The sequence below is a fragment of the Papio anubis genome, chromosome 16 (assembly GCF_008728515.1).
Source record: "Papio anubis isolate 15944 chromosome 16, Panubis1.0, whole genome shotgun sequence".
Classification (NCBI taxonomy): domain Eukaryota; kingdom Metazoa; phylum Chordata; class Mammalia; order Primates; family Cercopithecidae; genus Papio; species Papio anubis.
This window is the reverse complement of record NC_044991.1, coordinates 18,611,174-18,636,001: the sequence shown is the minus strand read 5'-3', so window position 1 is coordinate 18,636,001 and position 24,828 is coordinate 18,611,174. Positions and strand designations below refer to the sequence as shown.

The 24,828-nt window shown below is 40.6% G+C and overlaps 1 protein-coding gene across 2 annotated transcripts in view; it reads left to right on the top strand.

The window, feature by feature from the left end:
• SLC5A1 (solute carrier family 5 member 1) overlaps positions 1-24,398 on the top strand; it is a 71,424-nt gene extending 47,026 nt beyond the window's left edge. Inside the window, exons 10-15 of one of the 2 annotated variants that reach the window (XM_009217141.3) lie at positions 351-458; positions 5,601-5,751; positions 12,730-12,898; positions 15,431-15,646; positions 18,185-18,287; positions 23,393-24,398. In XM_009217141.3, the coding sequence (XP_009215405.1) occupies positions 351-458; positions 5,601-5,751; positions 12,730-12,898; positions 15,431-15,646; positions 18,185-18,287; positions 23,393-23,616 (971 nt within the window). In that variant the 3' untranslated portion in view covers positions 23,617-24,398. 2 annotated transcript variants of the gene reach the window in all.
• The last annotated feature ends 430 nt before the right edge of the window (positions 24,399-24,828 follow it).

The following is a 24,828-nucleotide window of genomic DNA, read 5'->3' as shown; positions in this document are numbered from 1 at the left end:
GTTTCAAATCTCCTAAAGTTATGACATGCCTCCAGGTCACTTCTCCCTAATAATATTTGCTCAACTGTTGCTCAGTCTCTTGCTCCCTCCCTCCCACCCTGAACGGTTCTTTGATTCCTTTCCTCCTTTTCCTAGAAATTGTCTTTCTTCCTTAGTCAGAGCTCATCAATGTGTCAGGGCCAGCAGGGCGGGGCAGGCACCAAAGGGCTCTGTGGAGAGCTGCACTCCCACGGAACCACTTCGGGGCCTTAGAAAGGAATATCCTGTTTGAAACCTTGTTTTAAGAAGGTGAATTTTGGAAATATTTCCCCAATGTCTGCTTGCTGACATGGCTCTTCATCTCTTCCCAGACAAAATTGCCTGTGTCGTCCCCTCAGAATGTGAGAAATATTGCGGTACCAAGGTTGGCTGTACCAACATCGCCTATCCAACCTTAGTGGTGGAGCTCATGCCCAATGGTGAGAGTCTTTCTTGGGAGGCTGGTTGGATTTAGGCACCACCTAGATTTCTGTGGACCTTCTGGGCAAAGCCATTTCTTAGTCGGGGGGTTACAAAGGAAAGCACCATTGTGGGTGTCCTCAGTTTTTGGACATGTCCTTTCTCAGTGGGAAGGAGACATATGACTTGGTTGGGTTCTATGAGTTCTGGGACTTGCCCATCAGTCAGGCTTGGAAAGGAGATGATCTGAACACTTGTTAGAGAAAAACATGACTTTTCCATACTCATATAGAAGGTCTTTCAAAGCTCTCCAACAGTGGATGTAAATTAGCACACTCTTTATGGAAAACTGGATGGTAGTCCCTCAAAAAATTAAAAATAGAACTACCATATGATCTAGCAATCCCATGACTGGGCATATAGCCAAAGGAAATGAAATCAGTGTTTTGAAGGAATATCTGCTCTCCCGTGTTCACTGTAGCATTGTTCACAATAGTCAAGATGGGGAATCAACATAAGTGCCTATCAATGAATGAATGGATGAATGGATAAAGATGTAACATACAGTATATACACAATGAGATACTATTCAGCCTCAAAAAGAAGAAAATTATGTCATTTATGACAACGTAAATGAACCTGGAGAACATTATGTTTAGTGAAATAATTTAGACTCAAACAAATGCCACATATTCTCACTTATATGTAGAGCCTTAAAAAGTCAAATTTGTAGAAGCAGAGAGTAGAATGGTGGTTACTAGGGGTTAGGGTGGGGATCTGGGAAGATGTTGGTCAATGGTTACAAAATTTCAGTTAAGAGGAATAAGTTCAAGAGATTTATTGTACAACATAGTGACTACAGTTAATAACAATGTATTATACACTTGAAAATTGCCAAGAGTAGATTTTAACTGTTCTCACCACAAAAAATGATAAATATGTAAGGTAATGCATATATATGCTGATTAGCTCAATTGAGCTAATGTACAGATATTTCAAGACATCATATTGTACACCCTCAATATATACAACTTTTACTTGCCAATTAAAAAATATTTTTAAAAAGCCCTCCAACAGATGTTAACATGAAGGCTTGAACTAGGTCCAAGGGGTTTTACCTGGAGAATGAATTGACTTTTATGCTCTTCCAAGGAAACACATGGGGAAAGAGGCAAGATTTCAGCTCTAGGATGAGGGGGTCTGAGGCAGTAGATGGATGGGATTCAAGGCGGCTTGTCACCATAGAGAATCTGTTTCCCTAGGAGATTGAGTGAGTACTTAGCTGTGACTCCCAAATAGCTAGAGTTTTGTAGTTGACCTGTGGGATTATAGTCATGTTTCAGAAAAATCTCCTAATTCTGGCTCAAGGGATACAAATCTGGCTAGGGGGTTAGGTTAGAGGGTTTCAGGAGCACAAAACTTCAAAGTTATTACTCAGAAAAATTTAAGATAAACCTATAAAATTGTATTACTGAAAAGAAACTTAGAGACTAGTCAAATCCCTTCATTTTACAGTGGGGGAAATGGAAGCCAACAGAGGGGACGTGAGTTTTCCAGGGCCAGGCAGGAACGTGGTGTCTGGCATTTGGCCTGCTTAACGCTGCTCAAGGCTGGAATAGAGGAATTCGGGAGAGTCTTTTAAAAAATTAAAAAACTACAAACTTCATGCATGACTTTGGGCAAACCACTTGCATTTCAATGATATAAAAATGGGAGTAGTAGTTAACTAGTCTACTGAGCTGGGCTGCTTATTCATTAAGGTTACAATTAGCAGGAGTCATAGTGACTCTTCTAAAGCTCTGGCATGGATTGCACTGGCCTCTGTGGAGTGTTTATATTATTCCTTTAGGTGGGCAGACCCTCCTAGTGAGGTCTGGAGCTCTAAACATTATGCGGGAGTGTACTGTGCACAACAGAAAGATGTGTGGCATGCAGAACAAAATGCTGTACTTCCCTGTGCCGTTGCCAGTCCTTCCTCGTGGCTGTAATCTGGCTTCAGTAAATACTGCATTCCTTTTTTTTTTGAGATGGAGTCTTGCTCTTATCACCCATGCTGGAGTGCAATGGCGTGATCTCGGTTCACTACAACTTCCGCCTCCCGGGTTCAAGCAATTCTCCTGCCTTGGCCTCTGGAGTAGCTGGGATTACAGGCACCTGCCACCACGCCCAGCTAATTTTTTTGTATTTTTAGTAGAGAAGGGGTTTCACCATGTTGGCCAGGCTGGTCTCAAACTCCTGACCTCAGGTGATCTACTTGCCTCGGCCTCCCAAAGTGCTCGGATTTACAGGTGTGAGTCACCACACCCAGCCTACTGTATTCTTTAATGACCTCCCTGTGCTAGACTAAATAGATATTTTCCATTTCTCACCTTATTGGACCCCTCAGTGGCATTCAGCATTATCGATCACTCATCCTTCTTGAGCTGTTCTTTTCTCTTGAATTCCATCATACTGTATTCCCCTGTTCGTCTTTTTAAATTTTCCCTATCCTCTCTGGCTGCTCCTTTTCATTCCATTTGCAGATTGAGCCTCCTCTACTCAGCAAGTAGGTGATCCTCCCACCAATCCACATCAGCTTGTGTCTATTTTGTCTCCTAATATACATCTCTCTATTTTTTCTTCTGTAACCCTAGTCTGGTAGACCATTATCTTTTGCCTGGACCACTGTAAAATTATGTTCAGCAAATATTTGTTAAGTAAATAAATGAATGGAGTCTGATAAGAGTGTCATACAGAGTGGAAAGTTCTATCCCAGCTTACCATTTTCAATGCAAAGTAACCCTGAACAAATGGCCGAGCTGGGGCTGAAAGCCCTTCCTACTAACTCCTTGAAATGGACCTTTATCAACTGAAAAATGAGATAATTGGACTTGATGATCTTTATAACTTCTGTATCTCTGATAGTTTGTGATCTACACTACACAAACTCAGAAAGAGCCATTTAAAAAAACCTCCAAACAAATGACAAAATAATTAGAATAGGCAGCATTTATACTTCATCTTGCAAGGCTGTAAGTGAGACCATAAATTATTAAAAGATATAAAACCTAGAGGAATGACAGAATCATGTTCCAAAAAGATCTCAAGAGGCACGAATGCTGACTCAGATCTAACAAGCTGAAGTTTAACAGAGGTGTAAGTGAAGTTCTAAACATGTGAGTCTCCTAAATGCAGTTAGATATGAATATAGAGAAGAGAGAGTTGAAGGGAACATGAGTTGTCTTTGAATATGTGAAAGATGGCAAAATGGATAAGGGGTAAGTCCTGTTCTGTTGGGTACCATGAGGACTACATTTGATGCTACAGAGAGGTAGATTTCAGCCTACTCAGAACTGTCTGAGGGCAGGTTCCCTGTAGGGTAGGAGATTTCCTGTTGCTGTAGAGTTGGGCAGCGGAAGTGTTGTGGAAGGGATTCATGTATCAGATGGATGATAGGTCTAGGTGATCCTAAGGTTACTTTTACTCCTGAGACTGTAAAACTCTTGTTAGTGGGTCCTCAGCTTGGCCTGGCCTTCTAGCCCCAGCAGGTGCCCCCCTTGCACTCCTTGGTATGGGAAGAATAGTAGAGATTATAGCCAATCAGGCTTGCCATAATTGGGAAAACTTTAATAACAAGAATTCCGTATTCTGATTTGGGAAGGTATCCCTGTTTAACACGTCAGAAATGAGGCCTAGAGCTTGATGTAACTTGCTTAGGATCAGAGTTAGAAATACAGCCTTGTCTTAAAACAAAAACAAAAACAAAAACACTTAATTGAGCTTAAATTCACCTACCCTACAATTCCCTCATTTAAGATGTACAATTCAGTGGCTTTTTAAGTATATTCACAGAGTTGTGCAAGCATTGCTGAAATAAATTTTAGAAAATTTTTGTCACGCCATAAAGAAATCCTATACCTGTTAATGAAATGAGCAGTCTCTCCCTATTTCACCCCAACCTCCCAGTCCTTGGCAACTACTAATACACTTTCTGTATTCCTAGATTTGCCTATTCTGGATATTTCATATAAATAGAATAATATAATATGTGTTTTTTGGTGACTTGCTTCTTTTATTTAACATAATGTTGGCAAAGTTCATCTGTGTCATAGCATGTATTTTTATGTCATTCCTTTTTATTGATGAATACTATTCCATCACGTTTACCCATTTGTCAACTGTTCATGTATTTTGTTTATCCACTTATCATTTGGTGGACATCTGTGTTGCTCTTCCTTTTTGGGTATTATAAGTAATAATATTACAAACATTAATGTATGAGTTTGTAAGTGGACATATGTTTTCATTTCTCTTGGGTAGAGAGAAATGAAATTCCATCTAGGAATGGAATTGGTGGGTAATATGGTAGCTGAATGCTTAACCATTTGAAGAACTGACTGACCCAGACTATTTTCTGCCGTGGCTGTACCATTTTACATTCCTGCCAGCAATATATGAAGGTCCCCATTTCTCCACATCTCCACTCACACTTGTTATTTCTGTTTTATAAAATTTATTATTATAGGTATACTAGTGGGTACAAAGTATTAACCCACTATGGCTTTGATTTGAATTCCCCTGATGTTAAGCATATTTTCATGTCATTATTGGCTATTTGTATAGCTTTGGAGAAGTGTGTATTCAGATCCTTTGGCATTTTAAATTGGGTTATTTGTCATTTTATTATTGAATTTTATATGTTCTATATACTAGACTCTTATCAGATATATGATTTGCACGTCTTTTCTCCCAATCTGTGGATGTCTTACTTTCTTGAGAGCCTGATCTTTTGAATCATAGTTTAAATCTCTGTTATATCATAAATATTTCGGATGAGAGACCTTATAAAAATCCCCTCAGATGGAAACACACATACACTCACTCTCACACACACACACCCCATCACCTTCACCATCACCACCATCATCATCATCGTCCAGTTGCAAAGTATTTACCTCAAGTATGTTGTGTCTCCGGCTCTCTGTGGCTGCTGTGGGCTTATAATGGGCTAATAAATTTAAAGCCATAGACCACTTTTTAAAGCTTCTAGTCTTTTTGGGGAGATAAATTGGATAACATGGCATGGTTTCAGAAGGCAAGCAAACCTTGAGTCCTCATATATTTTCCAAGTACGAAAGAGCTGAAAGTGCTGTATGTGCCACTCAAAACTCTTTCTCTTCCAGGACTGCGAGGCCTGATGCTGTCAGTCATGTTGGCCTCCCTCATGAGCTCCCTGACCTCCATCTTCAACAGCGCCAGCACCCTCTTCACCATGGACATCTACACCAAGGTCCGCAAGGGAGCATCTGAGAAAGAGCTCATGATTGCCGGAAGGTAAATGTGGCTTCCCCCATGCCACAAAAGCTTGATGATCGGAGAGGTTCCATCTGTGTTACACCTCAAGCTAGGGAAGGTTGGCAGATACCTGGGTAGAATGGGAATAATTTCTGTGGCTGGTTATATTTGCCGTTTGGTGGCATTTAACTTTATTTATTCTTTTGTTCTTTTTAAATTTTTTATTTCCATTCACGTTTGGGAAACAGCTGGTATTTGGTTACATGAGTAATAAGTTCTTCAGTGGTGATTTGTGAGATTTTGGTGCACCCATTACTCGAGCATTATACACTGAACCCAATTTGTAATCTTTTATCCCTCACCCCCATCCCACCCTTTTCCTGAGTCCCCAAAGTCCATTATATCATTCTTATGCCTTTGCACCTCATAGCTTAGCTCCCACTTATAAGTGAGAACATATGATGCTTGGTTTTCCATTCCTGAGTTGCCTCACTTAGAATAAGTCTTCAGTTTCATCCAGGTTGCTGCGAATGCCATTAATTCGTTCCTTTTTATGGCTGAGTAGTATTCCATCATATGTATATATACACCATAATTTCTTTATCCACTTGTTGATTGATGGGCATTTGGGCTGGTTCCATATTTTTGCAATTGTGAATTGTGCTGCTATAAACATGCATGTGCAAGCATCTTTTGTCTATAATACCTTCTTTTCCTCTGGGTAGATACCCAGTAGTGGGATTGCTGGATCAAATGGTAGTTCTACTTTCAGTTCTTTAAGGAATGTCCGTACTGTTTTCCATAGTGGTTGTATTAGTTTACATTCCCACCAACAGTGTAAAAGTGGTCTTTTCACCACATCCACACCAACATCTATTATTTTTTGATTTTTAAATTACAGTCATTCTTGAAGGAGTAAGGTGATTATTTTTTCCTTGCTAATTTGTTTGAATTCTTTTGTAGATTCTAGATATTAGTCCTCTGTTGGAAGTATAGATTGTGAAGATTTTCTTCCACTCTGTGGGTTGTCTGTTTACTTTGCTGACTGTTCCTTTTGCTGTGCAGAAGCTCTTTAGTTAAGTCCCACCTATTTATCTTTGTTTTTGTTGCATTTGTCTTTGGGTTCTTGGTCATGAAGTCTTTGCCTAAACCAATGCCTAGGAGGGTTTTTTTCTGACATTATCTTCTAGAATTTTTATAGTTTCAGGTCTTAGATTTAAGTCCTTGAATTATCTCGAGTTGATTTCTGTATAAGGTGAGAGATGAATATACAGTTTTATTCTCCTGCATGTGGCTTACCAATTATCCCAGCACTATTTGTTGAATAGGGTGTCCTTTCCCCACTTTATATTTTTGTTCGGTTTGTCAAAGATTAGTTGGCTCTAAGTATTTGGGTTTATTTCTGGGTTTTCTATTCTGTTTCATTGGTCTCTGTGCCTATTTTTATATCAGTACCATGCTGTTTTGGTGGCTCTGGCCTTATAGTATAGTTTGAAGTCAGGTAATGTGATGCCTCCAGATTTGTTCTTTTTACTTAGTTTTGCTTTGGCTATGAGGGCTCTTTTTTGGTCCCATAAGAATGTATTGTTTTTTCTAGTTCTGTGAAGAATGATGGTGGTATTTTGATGTGAATTACATTGAATTTGTAGACTGCTTTTGGCAGTATGGTCATTTTCACAGTATTGGTTCTACCCATCCATGAGCATGGGATGTGTTTCCATTTATTTGTGTCATCTGTGACTTCTTTCAGCAGTGTTTTGTAGTTTTCCTTGTAGATGTCTTTCACCTCCTTGGTTAGGTATATTCGTAAGTCTTTTTTTCTTTTTCTTTCTTTCTTTTTTTTTTTTTTTGCAGCTATTGTAAAAGGGGTTGAGTTCTTGATTTGATTCTCGGCTTGGTCACTGTTGACGTATAGCAGAGCTACTGATTTGTGTACATTAATTTTGTGTCCTGAAACTTTGCTGAATTCATTTATCAGTTCTACAAGCATTTTGGAGGAGTCTTTAGGGTTTTCTAAGTATATGATTGTTCATCAGCAAACATTGACAGTTTGACTTCCCCTTTACTGATTTGGATACTGTTCATTTCTTTCTTTTGTCTGATTGCTCTGGCTAGGACTTCCAGTACTATGTTGAATACAAGTGGGTAAGAGTGGGCATCCTTGTCTTGTTCCAGTTCTCAGAGGGAATGTTTTCAACTTTTCCCTTTTTGGTATTATGTTGGCTGTGGGTCTGTCATAGTTGGCTTTTATTACATTGAGGTATGTCGCCTGTATGCTGATTTTGCTGAGGATTTTAATCATAAAGGGATGCTGGATTTTGTCAAATGCTTTTTCTGTGTGTTGAGACGATTATGTGATTTTTGTTTTTACTTCTGTTTATGTGATGTATCACATTTATTGACTTGCGTATGTTAAACCATCCCTGCATCCCTGGTATGACACACACTTGATCATGGTGGATTATCTTTTTGATATGTTGTGAGATTCAGTTAGCTAGTATTTTGTTAAGGATTTTTGCATCTATGTTCATCAGGAATATTGGTCTGTAGTTGTCTTTTTTTGTTATGTCCTTTCCTGGTTTTGGTATTAGGATGATACTGGCTTCATAGAATGATTTAGGGAGGATTCCCTCTTTCTCTATCTTGTGGAATGTTGTCAATAGGATTGGTACCAATTTTTCTTTGAATGTCTAGTAGAATTCAGCAGTGAATCTGTCTGGTTCTGGACTTTTTGTTGGTAATTTTTAAATTACCATTTCAACTTTGCTGCTTGCTAATGGTCTGTTCAGGGTATCTAATTCTTCCTGATTTAAGCTAGGAGGGTTGTATCTCTCCAGGAATTTATCCACCTCCTCTAGGTTTTCTGGTTTATGCACATAAAGGTATTCATAGTAGCCTTGAATTATGTTTTGTATTTCTGTGGTGTCAGTTGTAATATCTTCTGTTTCATTTCTAATTGCGCTTATTTGGATTTTCTCTCTTCTTTTCTTGGTTAATCTTGCTATTGGTCTATCAATTTTACTTATCTTTTCAAAGAACCAACTTTTTGTTTCATTTATCTTTTGTATTTTTTTGTTTGTTTGTTTCACTTTCTTTTAGTTCTGCCCTAATCTTGGTTATTTCCTTTCTTCTGCTGGGCTTGGGTTTGGTTTGTTCTTATTCCTCTAGTTCCTTGAGGTGTGACCTTAGATTGTCTATTGTAGACTCTTTTAGACTTTTTGATGTAGGCATTTAGGGCTATGAACTTTCCTCTTAGCACCACCTTTGCTGTATCCCAGAGGGTTTGATAGGTTGTATCACTATTACCATTCAGTTAAAAAAATTCTAAAATTTCCATCTTGATTTCATTGTTGACCCAGTGATCATTCAGGAGCAGGTTATTTAATTTCCATGTATTTGCATGGTTTTGAAGGTTCCCTTTGAAGTTGATTTCCAGTTTTATTCCACTGTGGTCTGAGAGAGTACTTGATATAATTTCAGTTTTCTTAAATTTGTTTAGACTTGTTTTATGGCCTATCATATGGTCTATCTTGGAAAATGTTCCATGCACTGATGAATAGAATGTATATTCTGTGGTCGATGGCTAGAATGTTCTGTAAATATCTGTTAAGTCCATTTGTTCCAGGGTATAGTTTAAATCTATTGTTTCTTTGTTGACGTTCTGTCTTGATGACCTGTCTCGTGCTGTCAGTGGAGTATTGAAGTCCTCTACTATTATTGTGTTGCTTTCTATCTTATTTCTTAGGCCTAGTAGTAATTGTTTTATACATTTGGGAGGTCCAGTGTTAGGTGGACATATATTTAGGATTGTGACATTTTCCTGTTGGACAAGGCCTTTTATCGTTATATAATGTTCCTCTGTTTGTCTTTTAACTGCTGTTGCTTTAAAGTTTCTTTAACAAAGACAACAAAAGTTGTCTTTTTCCACCCTTTTGCCTTAAGTTTATGTGAATCCTTATGTGTTAGATAAGTTTCTTGAAGGCAGCAGATACTTGCTTGATAAATTCTTATCCATTCTGCAATTCCGTATCTTTAACATTAGTATTGAGATGTGAGGTATTATTCCATTCATCATGCTATCTGTTGAAATACTTCTCCAGTGATCTGGACCTTCAGGTTCCCCAGTGAGGGTCTGTGTTTTGGGGCGATGATCCCCCTATCCCACGTTCACAGTTTGGGCTCTCACAGTATTTGGGCTGTCTCCCGGGTCCTGCAGGAATAATCTGCTACCTTCAGAGGGTCTGTGGATCCTCTTGCGCTTTCCTGGTATATTCCTGCAGTAGTTCTTGGAGCAAAAGTTCATGATGTGAGTCTCTGCATGATGCTCTGTCCATCTGAGTGGGAGCTACAATTTAGTCCTGCCTATCTGCCAGTTTTTCTAGATCCTCCAGTGGCAATTTAACTTTAAATTGGAGATCATTGAACAATGCCCCACTGGAGTTGGGACATAAGAGACACTTAATTTACCCCTCAGGCTGTCATTTGGGTTGAGGCTCATCCTACCTAAATCCAAACTGTCCAGACAGTGGCAGAGACAGGACTGGAATCTGCAGCCACTGAGCCCTTGTCCAAAGCTCTTTATACTGCTACACACTGTCTTCCTCAGCCCCTCACACTGCAGCTCTCCACACTGGCTGTCTTTGAGGCCCACATGCCTCTGATTCCTCGACCCCTTGATGCAACATTTTGCAGAACCATTGTGAAGGCTCAATTGTGCTTGTGAATATACTCTGTAGAGCCTAAAACACCAAGTGCTGTGCACATTTCTTGTTGTCAGATGGGCTAATAGATGCAATAGGGTCCTGAAAGCATTAAAGTATCAACACCTGGGTCAGGTGTGCTCATTATCATGATTATCCATGGAGCAAATGCTCTGGACAGAGGATCAACAGGACCCTTGCTTGTTCTTCTATGGGGCTAAGGCAGGTCAACCTCCTTAGGGCAGGTGGACCAAGTCCCTGGGATGTCAGCCAAGGGAAAGTTTGCCAGTGAGTGCAGGAGGGATATGGGCTGCTACCTCATAGGTCTCATTTTCAAGATTGGAATGAAGGAAGGAAAGCAAACATGGTGGGCCACTTTCAATTGACAAGATACCTGGCACCCAAAGGAGATCTGACTGTGCCAGAGGATCTTTACTCTGAGCCATAGAAAGTAGCACTGTTACCTTGATTGATTTTTCCTTAGAAAGGCACTTGCTGACTTTTCCAGTTATTTATGTGGATCAAATGCAAGATGCTAAAGAAAATATTTTGTTGCCTTGTGTAGGGATGAATCCCATGGCACTGAGACTATGTTGGGGCTCACATTTTTGTGTATCCTATAACTACTGCCCTGGGGCTTGTCCCAGTCCTGGATGAGCTCACAGTGATGTGAAACCATTCCAAACTCTGCTGTGGGGACTGTAAGATCACCCAGGGGCTCAGATAAGGGAGTGATGAGTGTGGCATGCGTGGTTGGGAAAGGCTCCTGGGGAAGGGAGAACCTGAGCTGAGTCCATAATAGTCGGTGGGATATGGAAAAGGGGGACAGTTGAAAGGCATTTCAGAGGGAGAAATGTGTGAGTGAAAGCATTGCCTTGTGGAGGTCAGTTTAAGTTGCAGGTAAGTGAGAGAGGGAATCACAGTCATCTTTCTCATTCTATCAAGAGCACAAGTAAGAAGAGCTTGCAAGGACATCTCCGATCTTTTCAGGACTTGAAGTGAAACTCAGCAGGAGGAGAGGTGGAAATACCGGGTAGCGTTTCTTCCTATCTAGACCATTCCTTTATAAAATCATCTTGCCTAGTGTTTTTATTAATAACTTCATTATTGTGAAGAAGAGGACAAAAGGGAAGGAGAAGGAGGAGAAGAATAAGATAATAATAATAGTTTTTACTATTTGTTGAGTGCCTGCTATTTGCAAGGTTTTACTCTCACTTAGTTAACTATCACTTAGATTAGTTTTGCTATCACTAATTCTTTTTTTATCAGAATTTAAAACTTCTGTTTATCAAAGACACCATTAATCAAATGAAAAGGGAGAAAATGTTTGTTAAACATATATCTAACAAAGGATTTATATCCAGAATATGTAAGCAGCTCAATAATAAAATAACCAAATTAAGAAACAGCCAAAAGACTAACAAAGCACATTAAAAAGTATTCAGTGCCATCACTAGGCATCAGGGAAATGGAGATCAAAACCATACACACTAGAGTGACTAAAATTTAAAAGATTGATATCAAATGTTGGTGAGGGTGTAAGTCAAACAGAATTCTTATACATAGCTGCTAGCAATGCAAAACAGTACTGGCACTTTGAAAATCAGTCAGGCAGTTTCTCCTAAAGTTGGATGTCCATCTACCCTATAATCCAGCAGTATCTGTCCTTGATATTTACACAAAAGAATGAAAAAATATGTTTGTAAAAAACACATGAATATTCTTGCTTAAGTGTACTGCTGTAGATCTTAGTTTGTACTGTACACATGATCATGTATGGCCTTGTATTGAGGTCATTGGTGTGTATGTCTTGTGACTCCCATAGAATATTCAGTGCATGTGTGTTTGTATCACTACTACTGTCACTAATTCTTATTCCCACCTTGCAAGGTCAGTCCTATTCCCAGTTTACAGATGAAGAACTTGAGACTCAGAGAGGTTAAGAAATGTCTCCTATGTCACACAGAAATAATAAGAATTTGAATCTAGGACTATCAGGCTCCAAAATTCATACCTTGTTCCCATACTCTTGCCTCTCAAAATGAGATTGTCTTATGGTGGTGAGTGGGCCTAGGCTACTATTGAAAGTCAAGTGTGTTTCACTAATTCATAGGTATGAATGATTTTCCTATAGGCAAAAAAATCTTCAAGCATACATTTTCTAATTATTTTTTTCTTGCTGTGGTCATATTTGCTGGTGGTGGTGGTGGTGGTGGTGGCAGTGTGTGTATGTATGTATGTATACATATAATACATGGCAATATCTACTCATGTAGAGCTACTTATTGACACTTTGTTGTGGGGGCTTTAATTTCAGGTTGTTTATCCTGGTGCTGATTGGCATCAGCATCGCCTGGGTGCCCATTGTGCAGTCAGCACAAAGTGGGCAACTCTTCGATTACATCCAGTCCATCACCAGTTACTTGGGACCACCCATTGCAGCTGTCTTCGTGCTTGCTATTTTCTGGAAGAGAGTCAATGAGCCAGTAGGTATCATCTGGGCATGTCCAGAAAAGTCATGCTGGCAAAGAAGTTTCCATGTGGGTTTGCATATTCTCTGTGGGAGGGAGTCTATTTCCCAGAGATCTTGAACAGACACAGATGTGCTACTGAAGGTTTATAGGGAAAGCCTCCAGGGATCATGGGGCTCTCTGTTGGAGTGAGCTCCTTGGGAGTTGGTATGGGGGTCCACATTCTCTCTGTCTCCTTTGTCCAAGATTAGATTTTCTTAATTTTTTTTTTTTAAATAGAGGTGAGGACTCACTGTGTTGCCCAGGCTGGTCTTGAACTCCTGAGCTCAAGTGATCTTCCCACCTCGGCCTCCCGAAATACTAGGATTACAAGCCAAGATTAGATTTTCTATCTGATCTTGGTGATTTTGACCTGACTGCATGGCACTCACTAGGAATTCTGTAGCCCCTAGGTGAGCGAGAGAAAGTCCTAGCACAACGTACCTCCAGCACTCTACTGTGAACTTGGCTTTCCAGCCAGCACCTCTCAGGGCTCAGTGAAGACAAAGTCCTGGCGCACAAGCAGTTTATACATACAACAAAGTGCGTAACAAGTAAGGGATACAATACAGCACATAATATGAGCAGGAAGGGATTTAGGAAAGACTTTATCAGCAGGGGCTGAAACTGTCAGGGAAGGCTCCTTGGAGCAGCGGGAGCTGGAAGAATTTGAAGTTGGAGAGGGAAGACATAACATTCAAGTCAGAGAATAGTACTGTCCAGACCTTTCAGGCAGAAGTAGGATAAGAGTGAGGGTGAAGGACTTGTATGGAATCTCGCCTGGCTCAAGGGGAGTTTGTGAATGTGAAAGATGAAAGTGTGGCTGGAAAGGTAGGTCAGGGTTTCATTAACAGTGACCCCTTTGGTGGAATCTTTAGGTTTTTGTAAATATGAGATCATATCATATGTAAATGAGGCCAATTTGACTTCTTCTTTTCCAATTTGGATGCTCTTTTTCTCTTGCCTACTTGTTCTGTCTAGGACTTGCAGTACTATGTTGAATAAAAGTGGTGAAAGGGTATATGAAAAAATTTTGAATTTTTAAACATTTATTTCATGGCAGATTTATTGACTTTTTTTGAGACAGGAATCTCACTATGTTGCCAAGGCTAGTCTCAAACTCCTGAGCTCAAGTGATTCTTCTGCCTCAGCCTCCAAAGTAGCTAGGACTACAGGCACACCCCGTGCCCAGCTAAGAAATAATTTTTTTGAGTGAAATAGCGTATGGGGGATGAATAAGGAACATATTTTTTCTTTTTTCCTTATTTATTTCTTCATCTAGAAGTCACTTCCAGATGCCAGCATAGGGTGAGGCACTAGCAACACAAAGTGAATGAAACCTGCTTCCTTCCCTGGGCAACCCCCCAGTCCACACTGGGAGACAGAGAACTATTGTGATTCCATGGCAGTGGGGTTGGTGCTGGCCTGGATCTGTGTCCACAGTGCTGTGGCCACAGGGTGTACAGGGTCCACCCACCCTGTGCAGCTTTTTCTATTTAAGCTAGAACGAGGTTACCAGGAATAGAAGAGCCCATATTCTCTCAGACAGAATGAGCTGTACAAAGACCTGGAGACAAAAGCACATGTCATGCCATGTGTGGAGGATAGCTGATAATTTCATACACTTGGAATAGAAAGTGTAGGGATACCAATGGCTAGCAAAGGGGCTGACCAGCACCTAATAAAACTGTGAAAGCTCTTTTGGGCCACTCTTCTAAGAGCACATTCTACTTTGTCACTGGCCTGCCAGAGTCAAACCTAGTCCTTTAGGTGAGGACTTACCTAATGGAAATATAGAAAGGAAAAAAGGAAAGAGGGAAGGAAGGAAAGAGTAAAAAAAAAAAAAAACAAAACCCTGAAAAATCATCCCCTCATGTTTCTGGTCTCTTAAAGTCTTCCATATTCTAATATACAAACCCAAAATTTAATGTAAAAACACCATATAATTTTATGTTCTCAAACTAAAAATAGTTCATAAAATAAACTATAAAGAGGGCTAAAAAAGTAAATGTTATTTATATTTTGATGGAAGTTTCTTTCTCCTTCATCTTCCAAAGACCCAAATTCTTTTCCCACGTCTTTGTGAAACACAAATTACCTCACAAGTAATTACTTTTCATCTGAATATGCCTAAATCTGGAGATTGGTATTGATAGTAGCTGCAGGTAGAAAGGCTCAAATTATTTTTCAAATTAAAGGGAATTTTTGGAATCAAGCCTGTAGGTTGACATTCTATTCCGGTTATTAGACACTTTACCCCATTATGTTATGGCTCCTTGTTTAATGATCGAGGTGAAATGTTGCTGAAACATGATAGACAGACACACTGAAGGTCTTGCATAGCACTCCTAGCCATATTCTGAACTTCAGTGTTCTGGGTTCAGACAGCCTGGAGCTACCACTTCCACCTCTATCTCTTTGCCTCTGCCTATGCCTCCCTGAAGAATGTTAGAAAGGCTATCTGTGTTTTGTGTTCACCATGAGTTAACTCAGGGTTTTCTTTCACAGGGAGCCTTCTGGGGACTGATACTAGGATTTCTGATTGGGATTTCACGTATGATTACTGAGTTTGCTTATGGAACCGGGAGCTGCATGGAGCCCAGCAACTGTCCCACGATTATCTGTGGGGTGCACTACTTGTACTTTGCCATTATCCTCTTCGCCATTTCTGTCATCACTATCGTGGTCATCTCCCTCCTCACCAAACCCATTCCAGATGTGCATGTGAGTATCCATTTAGGGGATCTGTCCTTGTTTCATGTTCATACTGCAATGTTCTTTAATTTTTAAAAATCTTTTCATTATTATGGGTACATAATAGTTGAATATAATTATGGGGTACATGTAATGTTTTGATACAGATACCCAGATTTCATCAAATCTGGGTAATTGGGGTGTCCATTGCCTCAAGCATTTATCATTTCTTTGTGTTAGGAACATTCCAATTCCACTCTTAGTTATTTTAAAATGTAGAATGTGGTGGCTCATGCCAGTAATCCCAGCACTTTGGGAGGCCAAGGTGGGAGGACCGCTTGTGTCCAGCAGTTTGGGACCACCCTGACAACATAGTGAGACTCTGCCTTTAAATTGTACGCATATAATAAATTAAGTATAGCTAACCTATTGTGCTACCAACTACTAGATCTTCATTCATTCTAACAATTTCTGCACCCATTAACCATCTCCATTCTGTCCTCCATCCACTGCTACCCTTCCTGGTCTCTGGTAACCATCAATCTACTCTCTATCTCCATGAGTTCGGTTTTTAAAACTTTTAGCTCCCATATATGAGTGAGAACATGATAAATTTGTCTTTCTATGCCTGGCTTATTTTACTTAACATAATGGCCTCCAGTTCCATCCATATTGTTGCAAATACGGGATCTCATTCTTTTTATGGTGCAATAAAACTCTATTGTATATTTGTACAACATTTTCTTTATCCATTAATTTGTCAATGGACACTTGGATTGATTCCATATCTTGGCTATTGTGAATAGTGCTGTAGTAAATATAGAAGTACAAGTATCTCTTTGATATACTGGTTTACTTTCTTTTGGATATATATCCAGTAGTAGAATTGCTGGATCATATGGTGGCTCTATTTTTAGGTTTTTGAGGAACTTCCATAGTGTTCTTCATTGTGGCTGCACTAATTTACGTTCTCACCAACAGTGTTTGAGGGCTCTGCTTTTTCCCCAACCTCACCAGCATTCATTATTGCCTTTTTGATAAAAGCCATTTTAAATGGGGTGAGATGATACCTCATTATAGTTTGATTTGCATTTCTCTGATGATTAGTGATGTTGACATGCCACAACATGCTTGGTTGGCCTCAGCAAAATTATACATCTTACATTCACATTCACATGACTTGCCATTGGTTTCATGTGGAAGGATACATGCCAGGAAACATGGTGTGCCAGCAGGCTGATATCAAGCCCATGTCTTTAGTTGGAATCCTCACAGTTGTACACCCTTTATTCCAGGGCTTATTCTCTGAAACCTGCTCCCCAAGTGCAGGCTCAGGTACACAAGATCACATGGGTGGTACAGGGCTACCTGGCTTAGAAGCCTATATTTTAAATAGAAACTGGTATTTCTCTTGACAGTCGTGTGGTCAAAGCTTTCAAAGGTCCCAGCAAAGCACATACCTAGTTACAAAAATCAGTCTACTCAGGGATATCCATAATATAGTTTGCCTCTTGATTTTTTTCCAAATTAATCCACCAAAAATTGACCATAGGATGTAAAACATTTCTAACAACATCAAAGCCTAATTGATTCAAGACTTCAAAAGTTGCAATTACTCTTCTTTAACTCTAGATGCCCCCATTGGTTTAGAATTCATTCATAGCTCTCCCAATTTAGATAAAGATGACCAATTATGAGCCATTTTTATTAGTAGTCTGCTAACCCAACACAGATTTCCAGGTTTCCAAGGGAACAGAGCCAGAAAGTTAGCCCAAGGTCATATTTATTCCTAGAGAAATCAGAAGGATTTTGTTAATCCTTTACTTTACTCATGCATGCCCATACAAGTGCCTGTGGAATCCCTAAGAGACCTTCAACTTCATTGCCAAATTTTTAAGAGCTGTTACAAACCTAATGTCAAACAAAGGCTGCTTTTATAGCAGCAGAACTGCATCACATCTGTTGGCTGGACCTGTCACACGCTTTCTTTGTGTGGTATCAACTGCTTCCTCATGTCTCAAGTCTTTGAAAGTATTATACCCCAAACACATTTCTAGTTCATGCCCTGGACCAAGTTCATGCTCTAGATGAAGTTTTTGGTTCATGCTCTTAACTATGTCAATAGAAACTGTGCCTTCAGCTCTACTGTATTCTATTAGGGCTCATGATTCTAGATTCTCGTCCACATAATGTGACATAGTGCAAAAATCTAAACTTACACTCCTAACCTGGAGAAATGGCTTCTTACTGCCAGTGCTAAAAGGAACAAATTATTTATCACACACATAAAAGAGTTCATTCAACAAGCATTTCTATATGAGGCAGTTTTTTTGGCTCCGAATATGCAAATATCATAGAGGCTAGTGTATACATGTATATTACTTTCATCTAAGTTACCAATGTTTTTAGAGATAATGTTACGGATGGGAATGTTGTGTATGTTCTTCTTAGTACTGAGAGGCCACATTCCCTTCCCTTCCTTGATGCATATCTCTTTGCCACCCCCCAACTTCTTGTCCCAAGATGCTATTTGGATCTTTCTGTTGACCTGTTCTGCCTTCTCTGCAGCTCTACCGTCTGTGTTGGAGCCTGCGCAACAGCAAAGAGGAGCGTATTGACCTGGATGCAGGAGAGAACATCCAAGAAGTCCCTAAGGAGACCATTGAAATAGGTGATTTATGACCCAGAGCAGATCCTAAACCATAAAAGTTACTCCTACAACAACAAGACAACTTTACTGAAGCCCTTCCCTAAATGACTTTAACAGAGCTCAGATGTCCCTGCTCCAGGGCAGTGAGGAGCAGGGTGGGGATGAGATGGATAAGTGGGTTTGGGGAAGTTAACTCTTGAGTTCAAGGGGAGGAAAGGGTACAGAATCATTCAAGCTCCCTGACCCCTCATATTTAAAAAAAATTTTGTGGGCACATAGTAGGTGTATATATTTATGAGTTACATGGGGTATTTTGATGCAGGCATGACAAGCACATCATGGAGAATGGGGTATCCACCCCCTCAAGAATTTATCCTTTGAGTTGCAAGCAATTCAGTTGCACTCTTAACTTTTTTTTTTGAGAGACTGATTTTCACTCTTGTTGCCCAGGCTGGAGTGCAATGGCACAATCTCGACTCACTGCAATCTCCGCCTCCTGGGTTCAAGCAATTCTCCTGCCTCAACCTCCTGAGTAGCTGGAAATACAGGCTTGCACCACCATGCCCGGCTAATTTTGTATGTTTTTAGTAGAGACAGAGTTTCTCCATGTTGGTCAGGCTGGTCTCGAACTCCTGACCTGAGGTGATCTGCCCGCCTTGGCCTCCCAAAGTACTGGGATTACAGGCATGAGCCACCGCACCCGGCCTTGCCCTCTTAATTTTAAAATGCACAATTAAATTTTCATTGACGATAGTCACCCTGTTGTGCTATCAAATAGTAGGTTAGTCATTCTTTCTATTTTTTTGTTGTACCCATTAACCATCCCTACCCCATCCCCAGATCCCCACTACCCTTCCCAGCCTCTGGAAAACATCTCTATGTCTATGAGTTCAATTGTTTTGATTTTTAGATATCACAAATAAGTGAGAACAGAACATGAGATGTTTGTCTTACTGTGACTGGCTTATTTCACTTAACATAATGATCTTCAGTTCCATCTATGTTGTTGCAAATGACAGGGTCTCATTCTTTCTTTATGGCTGAATAGTATTCCATTGTGTATATGTACCCATTTTCTTTATCCATTCATCTGTCGATGGACACTTAGGTTGCTTCCAAATCTTAGCCATTGTAAACAGTGCTGCAACAAACATGGGAGTGCAGATATCTCTTCAATATACTAATCTCCTTTCTTTTGGGTATATACCCAGCAGTGGGACTGATGAATCATATGGTAGCTGTATTTTTAGTTTCTTGAGGAACCTCCAAACTGTTCTCCATACTGGTCATACTAAGTTTCATTCCCACCAATAGTGTACGTCCTCACCAGCATTTGTTATTGCCTGTCTTTTGGATATAAGCTGTTTTAACTGTGATGAGATGATATATCATTGTAGTTTTGATTTGCATTTCTATGATTGATTAATGATGTTGAGCACCTTTTTAAGTACCTGTTTGCCATTTATATATCATCTTTTGAGAAATGTCTATTCAAATCTTTTGGCCATTTTTGATTGGATTCTCACCCTTCATATTTGACAGCACTCAGTGAGTAAGTGTGGGTGAGGAACTTGCCATCCTGCCTTGATTTGAGGAATGGCAGGGGACAAGAGAAGAGTTGGAGCTCTTCTGACATAGCCTGTGAACCTAAGGGCAGATGGAACCAAAGCTATGGTCAGTTCTAGTGACATCAAGATGAGGGGATAGAGGCCCTTGGGATCTTATGTCATACTGGCTTACAATATCAAATGTAGAAAATCAAATTTCTCTGGAAGACCAATGAAATAATGCTTAGTCAGTGCCTAGAGACTTATCCTGTAAGTTAACACTTTCTTCTACTTCAGTATTGCAACTTTTCCTCTATGTGGGAAACGTGCACACGTGGAGGATGGTTGTGGAGGTGTGTGGTGTGCAGGGCTATGGGGGCTCAAGGTCATATGTGCTTTACCTGGTGCTGGGCTGGAGGCCTCATCACTCCATCTGAAGGAGAGCACAGGTGTGTGTAGCTCAGAACAAGTTCTGAATCTGGCCATCAGGAATACCATAGAATCCTAACTCGGGAAAGAGACCTAGAGATCATTTGGTCTTATCACCTCATTTTATAGACATGTAAATTGAGGCTTAGGGAGGGAGAAGATGTGCCTAAGGTCTCAGCTTTGTTACAGTCTGCTCTTGATCTTCGAGGACCTTTCAATTCTCAAACTTGTGATGCTGCAAATACTGGAGGGAGCCTGGAGCCTCAGGAGCTGACCATGGTGCTGAAAACAGCCCCTTCCTGCTTCCCTGGAGCAAGCAGGCAGGAACATGCCCTCTACTTCTCCTACCTCCAAAAATGTCTCCACACTGTGTGAGAATATAATAGATTTTAAAGGGACATGGATTAGGAGTATTTTGAGTGTCAAAAGGTCTTACTATGGAAGAAGAGATTATTTTTATGCCAGAGGGCAGACTTAACACTGGTGGGTGAAAAGAATTCATCCAATTTTAACTCAGAGTAAGGAGGCAAGGTAGTGCAGAGACAGACTGTGAGACTTGGCATCAGGAAGAACTGGGATTGAATCATGAATTCTCTTCCTACTACTCTGGGAAAGTGATTACATTGTTCTAAAGCTCAGATTTGTCATATTAAAGTACTCTAAATGAAAACCCATGCCTCTTATGCTCTGCTATAAGAATTGGCTCTAATTACCACCATCATGATTGCTTTGAAGGAAGAGTTTTCTAATTGAGTTGGTCTGGACAGGGATGAGCAGTATGTGTACATCTGTCAAGGATTCTGTAGAGGGGACTTCCATACTGGCTAGAGATTTGACTTAGTGACTTCTGAAGTTCACGGCAGCACTCAAATTCTGTTGTGTCTTCAAGAACTTAGGGTGAAATCAGACTGAACACCCTACCCTATTAAAGCACAATAAACTAAGCTCTCTTGAGGGCTTTTACAGACCATAAGTGTTACATTCACCATGTGAATATGACAGCAACACAAGGAAACTTTGCAGGTGCATCATTGTCCCTTTATCATCATCCTCACCACCACCACCACCGTCATCATCATTGATAACAGTATGATCATAACATATTTTAATTGCAGACACTTTAGTGATTCATTTCAGCACTGCGTCATCCTCTTAAGGCAGATAATGCAAGTACAATTCTTCCAATTTTCCTGCCTCTCCAGAACAGGAAAATGTGACACAGAGAATTTCCTAAGATCATTCAACTTTTTTTTTTTTTTTTTTTTGAGACAGAGTCTTACTCTGTCAACCCAGGCTGGAGTGCAGTGGTGCAATCTCGGCTCACTTCAAGCTCTACCTCCCGGGTTCACACCATTCTCCTACCTCAGCCTCCCGAGTAGCTGGGACTACAGGTGCCCACCACCATGCCCGGCTAATTTTTTGTTATTTTTTTTTAGTAGAAATGGGGTTTCACCATGTTAGCCAGGATGGTCTCAATCTCCTGACTCGTGATCCACCCACCTCGGCCTCCCAAAGTGTTGGGATTACAGGCATAAGCCACTGCGCCCGGTTGGCCATTCAACTTTTTATTGACTCACAAAGCCATGTATTTCTCACTTGAGGTGGTCAGTGATCCTAGCCTCTTAACTCCTTCTTCCCCACTCTGCTATCTTGGTGGAGTGAGTCAAAGGGGAGAGGTGTGAGTGTGTGAGACAAAAGAGAGAATGGAAAGAGACTTACACTTTTTGACATCTACTGTGTCAAGGGATACGGATTAGGAGTATTTTGAGTGTCAGAAGGTCTCACTGTGGTAGAGGCTCTACCACAATAAGAGCTAGAGGCTCTCTCATTAAATCATTAAATTCTTCATTAGTACAATGAAGAAGGTATTATTTATCCAATTCTTCTGATACCTGAAGATAAGGGAGGTAAATTAACAAGACCATAAAGCTAGGTTTTGGCCCCAATTCTGACTCATGTGTGAATTTGGTCACTGGGATTCTTTCCAGTTCTAAAATTCTGTGACGTTTCAAAGCTAAAATTCTGTGATGTTTTAAAGCTAAAATTCTGTGAGGCTGGGCATGACTTATATCTGTAATCCCAACACTTTGGGATGCTGAGGTGAGAGGATTGCTTGAGTCCAGGAGTTCAAGACCAGCCTGGGCAACATACTAAGACACTCTACAAAAAGAAAATTTTAACTGGGCATGGTGGCACGCACCTGTAGTCCCAGCTTAGCTACTAAGGAGACCGAGTTGGGGGGATCATTTGAACCCAGGAGTTCATGGCTGTAGTGAGCTATGATTACCCCACTGCACTCCAGCCTGGGCAACAGGGCAAGACTCTGTCTCTTAAAAAATAAAGATAAAATTCAGTGACTTGTAAAAATGGGAAAGTGCTTTGCAGGGTCTGTGACTGTGGTGCTGAAAACACAGTGGGCTTGATCTCTTATCTAGTGAGTGGCAGAGTGGGCATTTAAAACCAGGTTTGTCTACCTCCAGGGCCACACCTGGGCTCAGAGGAGGGAATCAGTTCCCTTGGTGGGTATTCACTTTGAGCATCAGGGCCAGGTGTGGACAGTTTGACTAAGCAGTGTTGATATGTGACATTAGATCCTAAGCCCGGGAAGTATTGCTCATTGCTGCACTGCATCAGGAGCTGTTCAGACCAATTCTTATCACCTGGCTGGGTCTGTTGTGAAGCCTTAGAACTGACAGATATAACTAAAGCATTCCTGAGTCATGCCAGCCAGCCAGATTGCTTTCTGGTGATGTAGTGAACAGATACGAGATTTTGTGTTTCAGAGTTGAGTTTTCCTTCCTATGGCACAATTCCTCAGTCTATTATTAATATGCCTTTATTATAAACTATTATTTGATCTGACTGTTCCAAATCAAAATGAATTTGCACTGGGCCTGACAGAGATAAAACTTAGGCTGGCTGATCCTAAGGATGTAGATAGTAAGATCGTTTTGTCATTAAGTTTATCGGAACATTTTCTACCATTTTCATTCCTTAAAACAAGAAAATATGGGGGAAATTTTGGGAAATTTTTCATTTTTGGGAAATTTCTGCAGAATAGCAGATACTTCATGGTATGGCATCTCCTCTGGAAACTTTTCTAGTCCGTCCTGCTTCTGTGTCCAATAATTCTTCTATGCCTTTGACCAGACACAGAAGTTCCTGAGAAGAAAAAAGGATTCTTCAGGAGAGCCTATGACCTATTTTGTGGGCTGGAGCAGCAGAGTGCACCCAAGATGACTGAGGAAGAGGAGAAAGCCATGAAGATGAAGATGACGGACACCTCTGAGAAGCCTTTGTGGAGGACAGTGGTGAACGTCAATGGCATCATCCTGGTGACCGTGGCTGTCTTTTGCCATGCATATTTTGCCTGAGTCCTGTAGATTCACCATAGCTGGACTCTTCCTCACCTCCCTTTAGTCTCGTCCTGTGGTGTTGAAGGGAAACCAGCCAGTTGTAAATTTTGCCCAGGTGGATAAATGTGTACATGTGTAATTATAGGCTAGCTAGAAGAAAATCATTAGTTTGCTGTTAACTTATGCATTTGAAGCCAGTGTGATGCAGCCATCTGTACCCACTGGAGCTGCAGAAGGACAGTCCACTCAGTCACATCCAGAAAAAGGCAGACTAAGAATCAGAAGCCATATGATGTCTGATGTGAGTCTGTCTCAGGTAGATTCCGGGTGTCAGTGTGGTTTATAATCCTTGAATATTGTTTTAAGAACTTTGGTCTCCCTGGTTCCTGCCACTTTTCCTGTCCATCCTCCTCCCCATTTTTTTTAAAAAGAAAACTATTTTCCCCCATCATATCCCTCTCGAGTTTTGCCTGGACTTTCCCTCTCAAGTGTGTCAATCGGATAAACTGAGGAATGCATGGAAGCTGAGGATGGAGCTTGATGGGCTCCCTGTCCTGGGTGTTTGCTCTTTGAAGTGGAGGCCTGAGGAAGTTAGTACTTCCACAGAAGGGAGGGACTTGGGTCCCAGCCTCAAGCTAGTTGGGGAGGCAGATAGCCTGAGTCCAGGGAATTTTCTGGGCTTCTTAAAATGTCCATTGTGAGTTCCCTGTGTTTGGGATTCCACTCATTTTGGCATTCACAGTGCCTGGAATGTCTTAGATTTTCAGCAATGCTTGTTGAATAAATGAATGACACAGGCATTTATTTATAAATCTTTGCTTTCTTTTTACATAAGCCTGGCCCTTAGTTAACCTTTTTGTGGCTACACAGAATACGCCCACTGGTTACTAATGACTTGGGATGCATTTGTCAAACTGATTATATCAGTTTTCTAGGGGTGTCATAACAAAGTAGCACAGACCAGATGGCTCAAGCAGCACACATTTATGTTTTCACAGTTCTAGCCACTAGAAGTTGGAGCCCAAGGTGTCAGCAGGGTTGGTGTTTACTGAGGCCTCTCTCCTTGGCTTGCAGGTGGTCATATCTCACTGTCTTCCACAGCCTTCCTTTTGTGTCCTAAATCTACTCTCTTATAAGGACATCAGTCATATTGGATTAGGACCCATCCTTCATTTTAATCACCTCTTTAAAGCCCCTACCTCCAATACAGTCACACTGTGAGAAACTGAG